Raw genomic sequence first — 8,445 nt, forward strand, 5'->3', positions numbered from 1 at the left:
CGCCATCTATCTGCTGTCATTTTTAATGACTTGCTCATTAGGCAAAAGCTGAAACGCTTATTAAAGTGGAGTAATTAAGGCCTTATTCCAATTAACACTGTGTTAACGAAGAGACGTTTCATCTTAATTAATATCAAAGACTAGCCAAAGAAAAACACACAGGCCAAACACACACACATACTTACAGATACATGGGCTTTAAGAGGAGATGGGATGGTTTCTCATTGACATGGTAGAGGGGGAAGGGGTCAAATCCACCAACAAAATCAACTGAAAACAAAAGGATCAAATGCAAAAAATGACAAATTAAATCAGAACATGACATACAGAAAGTGACAGGCAGAAAGAAATATAAATGAAATGATATCAAATGACAAATATGGATTCACAAAATAAATGAATTGAAGAAAACAAATGAAAGTGAAGAGAATACAAAACAGATAGGTACACCTACAGTATGAGGGGGTCAAAGGTTAGAATGTGTTGGCATGTCAAAAACAGATGGAGATGTGGAATTCCAGCTAGCTCTGATGTTCCATACACAAAATAAAGATGCAAAATATTTGTATAATACACAAACTTTCCATATTTGTATTGACTAGTGATGCTATCTGAGGCAGTGAGGGTAGGGGACGAGGCAGTGAGGGTAGGGGACGAGGCAGTGAGCGTAGGGGAGGAGGCAGTGAGGGTAGGGGACGAGGCGGTGAGGGTAGGGGACGAGGCAGTGAGCGTAGGGGAGGAGGCAGTGAGCGTAGGGGACGAGGCAGTGAGCGTAGGGGACGAGGCAGTGAGGGTAGGGGACGAGGCAGTGAGGGTAGGGGACGAGGCAGTGAGCGTAGGGGACGAGGCAGTGAGCGTAGGGGACGAGGCAGTGAGCGTAGGGGACGAGGCGGTGAGGGTAGGGGACGAGGCAGTGAGCGTAGGGGACGAGGCAGTGAGCGTAGGGGACGAGGCGGTGAGGGTAGGGGACGAGGCAGTGAGCGTAGGGGACGAGGCGGTGAGCGTAGGGGACGAGGCAGTGAGCGTAGGGGAGGAGGCAGTGAGGGTAGGGGACGAGGCAGTGAGCGTAGGGGAGGAGGCGGTGAGGGTAGGGGACGAGGCGGTGAGCGTAGGGGACGAGGCGGTGAGGGTAGGGGACGAGGCGGTGAGGGTAGGGGACGAGGCGGTGAGCGTAGGGGACGAGGCGGTGAGGGGAGGGGAGGAGGCGGTGAGCGTAGGGGACGAGGCGGTGAGCGTAGGGGACGAGGCGGTGAGGGTAGGGGACGAGGCGGTGAGCGTAGGGGACGAGGCGGTGAGCGTAGGGGACGAGGCGGTGAGGGTAGGGGAGGAGGCAGTGAGGGTAGGGGAGGAGGCGGTGAGGGTAGGGGAGGAGGCAGTGAGGGTAGGGGAGGAGGCAGTGAGGGTAGGGGACGAGGCAGTGAGCGTAGGGGACGAGGCAGTGAGGGTAGGGGACGAGGCGGTGAGCGTAGGGGACGAGGCGGTGAGGGTAGGGGAGGAGGCAGTGAGGGTAGGGGAGGAGGCAGTGAGGGTAGGGGAGGAGGCAGTGAGGGTAGGGGACGAGGCGGTGAGCGTAGGGGAGGAGGCAGTGAGGGTAGGGACGAGGCAGTGAGGGTAGGGGAGGAGGCAGTGAGGGTAGGGGACGAGGCGGTGAGGGTAGGGGAGGAGGCAGTGAGGGTAGGGGACGAGGCAGTGAGCGTAGGGGAGGAGGCGGTGAGGGTAGGGGACGAGGCGGTGAGCTTAGGGGACGAGGCGGTGAGGGTAGGGGACGAGGCGGTGAGCGTAGGGGACGAGGCGGTGAGCGTAGGGGACGAGGCAGTGAGCGTAGGGGACGAGGCGGTGAGGGTAGGGGACGAGGCGGTGAGCGTAGGGGACGAGGCGGTGAGGGTAGGGGACGAGGCGGTGAGCGTAGGGGACGAGGCGGTGAGGGTAGGGGACGAGGCGGTGAGCGTAGGGGACGAGGCGGTGAGGGGAGGGGAGGAGGCGGTGAGGGTAGGGGAGGAGGCAGTGAGGGTAGGGGAGGAGGCAGTGAGGGTAGGGGAGGAGGCAGTGAGGGTAGGGGACGAGGCAGTGAGCGTAGGGGACGAGGCGGTGAGGGTAGGGGACGAGGCAGTGAGGGTAGGGGACGAGGCAGTGAGCGTAGGGGAGGAGGCGGTGAGCGTAGGGGACGAGGCGGTGAGCGTAGGGGACGAGGCGGTGAGCGTAGGGGACGAGGCGGTGAGGGTAGGGGACGAGGCGGTGAGCCTCCTCTCCTACCCTCACTGCCTCGTCCCCTACCCTCACTGCCTCGTCCCCTACCCTCACTGCCTCGTCCCCTACGCTCACTGCCTCGTCCCCTACGCTCACTGCCTCGTCCCCTACGCTCACTGCCTCGTCCCCTACGCTCACTGCCTCGGGGACGAGGCAGTGAGCGTAGGGGACGAGGCAGTGAGGGTAGGAGAGGAGGCAGTGAGCGTAGGGGACGAGGCAGTGAGCTTAGGGGACGAGGCAGTGAGGGTAGGAGAGGAGGCAGTGAGCGTAGGGGAGGAGGCAGTGAGCGTAGGGGACGAGGCAGTGAGCGTAGGGGACGAGGCAGTGAGCGTAGGGGACGAGGCAGTGAGCGTAGGGGACGAGGCAGTGAGCGTAGGGGACGAGGCAGTGAGCGTAGGGGACGAGGCAGTGAGCGTAGGGGAGGAGGCAGTGAGCGTAGGGGACCAGGCAGTGAGCGTAGGGGACGAGGCAGTGAGCGTAGGGGACCAGGCAGGGGACGAGGCAGTGAGCGTAGGGGACGAGGCGGTGAGGGTAGGGGACGAGGCGGTGAGCGTAGGGGACGAGGCGGTGAGGGTAGGGGACGAGGCGGTGAGCGTAGGGGACGAGGCGGTGAGGGTAGGGGACGAGGCGGTGAGCGTAGGGGACGAGGCGGTGAGGGGAGGGGAGGAGGCGGTGAGGGTAGGGGAGGAGGCAGTGAGGGTGCCTCGTCCCCTACGCTCACTGCCTCCTCCCCTACGCTCACTGCCTCGTCCCCTACGCTCACTGCCTGGTCCCCTACGCTCACTGCCTCGTCCCCTACGCTCACTGCCTCCTCCCCTACGCTCACTGCCTCCTCCCCTACGCTCACTGCCTCGTCCCCTACGCTCACTGCCTCGTCCCCTACGCTCACTGCCTCGTCCCCTACGCTCACTGCCTCGTCCCCTACGCTCACTGCCTCGTCCCCTACGCTCACTGCCTCGTCCCCTACGCTCACTGCCTCGTCCCCTACGCTCACTGCCTCGTCCCCTACGCTCACTGCCTCGTCCCCTACGCTCACTGCCTCGTCCCCTACGCTCACTGCCTCCTCCCCTACGCTCACTGCCTCCTCTCCTACCCTCACTGCCTCGTCCCCTAAGCTCACTGCCTCGTCCCCTACGCTCACTGCCTCGTCCCCTACGCTCACTGCCTCGGGGACGAGGCAGTGAGCGTAGGGGACGAGGCAGTGAGGGTAGGAGAGGAGGCAGTGAGCGTAGGGGACGAGGCAGTGAGCTTAGGGGACGAGGCAGTGAGGGTAGGAGAGGAGGCAGTGAGCGTAGGGGAGGAGGCAGTGAGCGTAGGGGACGAGGCAGTGAGCGTAGGGGACGAGGCAGTGAGCGTAGGGGACGAGGCAGTGAGCGTAGGGGACGAGGCAGTGAGCGTAGGGGACGAGGCAGTGAGCGTAGGGGACGAGGCAGTGAGCGTAGGGGAGGAGGCAGTGAGCGTAGGGGACCAGGCAGTGAGCGTAGGGGACGAGGCAGTGAGCGTAGGGGACCAGGCAGTGAGCGTAGGGGACGAGGCAGTGAGCGTAGGGGACCAGGCAGTGAGCGTAGGGGACGAGGCAGTGAGCGTAGGGGACGAGGCAGTGAGGGTAGGGGACGAGGCAGTGAGGGTAGGGGACGAGGCAGTGAGCGTAGGGGACGAGGCAGTGAGCGTAGGGGACGAGGCAGTGAGCGTAGGGGACGAGGCGGTGAGCGTAGGGGACGAGGCACTGAGCGTAGGGGACGAGGCAGTGAGCGTAGGGGACGAGGCAGTGAGCGTTGGGGACGAGGCAGTGACCGTAGGGGACGAGGCAGTGAGCGTAGGGGACGAGGCAGTGAGCGTAGGGGACGAGGCAGTGAGGGTAGGAGAGGAGGCAGTGAGCGTAGGGGAGGAGGCAGTGAGCGTAGGGGACGAGGCAGTGAGCGTAGGGGACGAGGCAGTGAGCGTAGGGGACGAGGCAGTGAGCGTAGGGGACGAGGCAGTGAGCGTAGGGGACGAGGCAGTGAGCGTAGGGGACGAGGCAGTGAGCGTAGGGGACGAGGCGAGATTCAGGCAGCTGTCAAAATAAGCTCTTTATCGCGGAAACACAGAGGTTGACCTTCACTAAGTGATCGACCAAGAGACCAACTCTCTGTATATTTACTCAGAAAAGAGAAGCACAGAGCGGAGCAAACAGTCAGAGAGGGAGTGAGAGAGCGAGAGGGGAAAAAAGAGTGAAAAGGACAGAGTGTGTTATGCTTGTCACTCTGACTGACACAGGGCCAATGAGATTAGATTAAAGGAGCGTGTGCAAAAACAGGGTGCATTTATTATCACCATGGATACAAGAGCCCAGTAAACAACAGGATGCAGTGAATCTGCCACATCGTTAGAGCAGGATCGTAATGCTGGCGCATCATTAGAGCAGGATCGTAATGCTGGCGCAGCGTTAGAGCAGGATCGTAATGGTGGAGCATCGTTAGAGCAGGATCGTAAATGCTGGCGCATCGTTAGAGCAGGATCGTAATGGTGGCGTATCGTTAGAGCAAGATCATAATGCTGGCGCATCGTTAGAGCAGGATCGTAATGCTGGCGCATCATTAGAGCAGGATTGTAATGGTGGTGCATCGTTAGAGCAGGATTGTAATGCTGGCGCATCATTAGAGCAGGATTGTAATGGTGGTGCATCGTTAGAGCAGGATCGTAATGTTGTTTCATGAAGATAACTAATCCAGAAGTGTCTCCAACTTTCTGGAACAGTGTTTTTATGAGAGATAGGAATAGGCTAATATAATATTTGAAGTTCATTGCATTAACTAGAGTTCCTGAAAGGGCTAGTTATTGTCAGATTAATCAAAAAGAGGAGTGACAAGTTGCTCCTCTGTCTCCATTCTGGCTCATTGGGATTCTCAGTTTGTGATATACAGAGCCCAAGCCCAGCCACTGGAGTTGGTCAATATCACACACAGGCTGAGTTATCAGGAAGTGGCCGCTCCAGTAAAGTGAGTAACACAAACAAAGGTTAAATACACACACGCACAAATGCACACACACGGCAAGTGATTTTCTTATTACAAGCAGGCTGGGTTCCATGTCCTGCCATGATAAGCAGTGTGCTGAAGAATATGGTTTGGGGATAATGGGGCGGCAGGTAGCCTAGTGGTTAGAGTGTTGAGCCAGTAACTGAAAGGTTGCTGGATCAAATCCCTGAGCTGACAAGGTAAAAATCTGTCGTTCTGAACAAGACAGTTAACCCACTGTTCCCCAGTAGGCTGTCACTGTAAATAAGAATTTGTTCCTAACTGACTTGCCTAGTAAAATAAAGGTTAATGATGATGTAATTTTCTCTCCCCCTGATCTCTTGCAATGCAGAACGTCAAGACACAGAGCGAGAGAGATAAAGAGAGAGATAGAGCGAGATAGTGACTGTGAAAATCACACTGTGCCAGACCAGCCAGGCCACCCGTGAAACAAGTCAGTATTCGACGTCTATCCATGTCTGAGGATGTCAGGGGATGGCATAGAAACCGGTATGCGCTGTTACCTTCAAGTAGGTTTTGGTTTTGCTAGGGCATTGTGGACGGGGATGGCAGGTGTAAGATTCAGCCTCTGATTCCAAAGGTTGCAAAATCAAATCCAGCGATAGAAAGTTGTTTTTGATATTTTCATTTGAAGTCTACCCCAAACCTTAACCTTTAACCATTCAGAGTTAATGCCTAACCTGAAGATTAATGCCTGACCTTAACCTTAACCTTTAACCATTCAGAGTTAATGCCTTACCCTAAGACGTTGGAGTTAATGCCTGACCTTAACCTTAACCGTTAACCATTCAGAGTTAATGCCTTACCCTAAGACGTTGGAGTTAATGCCTGACCTTAACCTTAACCTTTAACCATTCAGAGTTAATGCCTAACCTGAAGATTAATGCCTGACCTTAACCTTAACCTTTAACCATTCAGAGTTAATGCCTTACCCTAAGACGTTGGAGTTAATGCCTGACCTTAACCTTAACCGTTAACCATTCAGAGTTAATGCCTTACCCTAAGATGTTGGAGTTAATGCCTGACCTTAACCTTAACCTTTAACCATTCAGAGTTAATGCCTTACCCTAAGACGTTGGAGTTAATGCCTGACCTTAACCTTAACCTTTAACCATTCAGAGTTAATGCCTTACCCTAAGACGTTGGAGTTAATGCTTGACCTTAACCTTAACCTTTAACCATTCAGAGTTAATGCCTTACCCTAAGACGTTGGAGTTAATGCCTGATCTTAACCTTTAACCATTCAGAGTTAATGCCTTACCCTAAGACGTTGGAGTTAACCTGAATTTTGACGTTTGGAAAACCTTTGAAATTGGACATTTGAGAAACATGGACCAAGGTCTAATTCCGACGTGAGACTGTGAGAGCTTGTAGACATGGTTTTGTGATATAATTGTGATGTGTAAATTAATTAGAACTGAACATGGTTCAAATACAGCTGTTCCAGTGATACATGTACTAACCTGTGTGGCAGTGTAGAGTAGCAACCAGGAAATCATGTGTGAGAGTTAACCTCTCCCAGTGCTGTATATCTTTAATCAACTGAAGATGTTCACCTACTGTAGATTTAGTGTGATGTGTAGAGCAGTCTTGAGAAATGAACTGATCCCAACGTTACACGCTAAGTATTGAATCTGTGTCGTCCTCACTGCTCAGATGTTATTCCACTGAGCTAAAGCCAAGGCCAAGTCTTCAGGTCTCAAGCAATGCGAGCAGAGTTGACCGTACCACCTCTACATGAAAGCATGCCAGATACGACAGGTATGTGGCTCAATGTGTTCATGTAGAGTAAATAAATACGCCGTAATGTAAGGAGACTACTGTTTTAACTACGGAGAGGAAATGTTTAACGTCACAGGCGCTACGCTTAACTAACAGAGACATGGACCATCTATCTAACTGTCTACCTCTCCCCCCACTAGGCTACCCTACCTCTCTTGGGGCGGCAGGGTAGCCTAGTGGTTAGAGCGTTGGACTAGTAACCGAAAGGTTGCAAGTTCAAATCCCCGAGCTGACAAGGTACAAATCTGTCGTTCTGCCCCTGAACAGGCAGTTAACCCACTGTTCCTAGGCCGTCATTGAAAATATGAATTTGTTCTTAACTGACTTGCCTAGTAAAATAAAGGTAAAAATAACCAGCCTGCACATGTCCTCTATGCCATTGTTATTGTTCAATGTATAGTTTATGGTCACCCTTGATTATTGTTGTTACTGTTGTCCCATTGATATTGTTGATTATTATTATTTTAGTTATGTTAATATAAATGTAAATGTAAATGTATCATTTCATCTCCAGAGTTCTCTTTGGCAATAACATAGTCATGCCAATAAAACAAATTGAACTGAAAGAGAGAGGGACATGAGGGAGAGGAAAGAGCAAGAGAGAGAGGGACATGAGGGAGAGGAAAGAGCGAGAGAGAGAGGGAGATGAGAGACAGAGAGACAGAGAGAGAGAGAGAGAAAGGTGGGGGAGGGGGTTGAGAAAGAGAGAAAGAGAGAGAGAGAGAGGATGGGGTAGAGACAGACTGAGGTAAAAGGTGATAAAACACAGACAAGCAGAGTGTTTAACTTTGTCATCAGCACAAAGAGTGGAGGGAATAAAGCTGCCCATCACATCACCGTGGTAACAGAGTGATCAGCTTGCATTGGGGGTGACTGACATAGAATCCCTATGGAAACAGGTCCTTGCCAATACAGTTAATATACATGGAAACTGGCCCTGTGTCAAAGTTTATACAAAGGGAAACCGGCCAGAGAAAACCGGATGTGTGCCAATAAACTAATGATGAAGAATCTGCTGTAACTGAGCTACTGCACGTCAGACCATTGGCTTCAAAGATAATTCATCATAAGGCTGTGTCCCAATTTATCCATCTCATTCCCTATTTGCACACTCCCTCCCTCTATCGTCCGATGTCTCCTACTTTACCCTCACATTCTCTCGCTCTCTGGCTCTGTATCTCTCTCTCTCTCTCTCTCTCTCTCTCCTCTCTCTCTCCTCTCTCTCTCTCTCTCTCTGGCTCTGTGTATCTCTCTCTCTGGCTCTGTGTATCTCTCTCTCTGGCTCTCTCTGGCTCTCTCTCTCTCTCTCTCTCTCTCTCTCTCGGCTCTGTGTAAATTCTCTCTCTCTGGCTCTGTGTATCTCTCTCTTCTGGCTCTCTCTGGCTCTCTCTCTCTCTCT

At 53.5% G+C, this 8,445-nt stretch overlaps 1 protein-coding gene across 3 annotated transcripts in view; it reads right to left on the reverse strand.

Moving 5' to 3' along the window:
* The window catches only part of LOC109869786 (sodium/potassium-transporting ATPase subunit beta-1-interacting protein 3), a 119,020-nt gene that overhangs the window by 2,089 nt on the left and 108,486 nt on the right, over positions 1–8,445 (reverse strand). Inside the window, exon 6 of one of the 3 annotated variants that reach the window (XM_031804059.1) lies at positions 186–270. The exons of 1 other annotated variant lie outside the window; for it this stretch is intronic. In XM_031804059.1, the coding sequence (XP_031659919.1) occupies positions 186–270 (85 nt within the window). Of the gene's footprint in view, positions 1–181; positions 271–8,445 lie in introns of those variants that run through there. One more of the 3 variants, XM_031804060.1, reaches the window with a different exon arrangement.

Source organism: Oncorhynchus kisutch, linkage group LG24 (assembly GCF_002021735.2).
Source record: "Oncorhynchus kisutch isolate 150728-3 linkage group LG24, Okis_V2, whole genome shotgun sequence".
Lineage (NCBI taxonomy): Eukaryota > Metazoa > Chordata > Actinopteri > Salmoniformes > Salmonidae > Oncorhynchus > Oncorhynchus kisutch.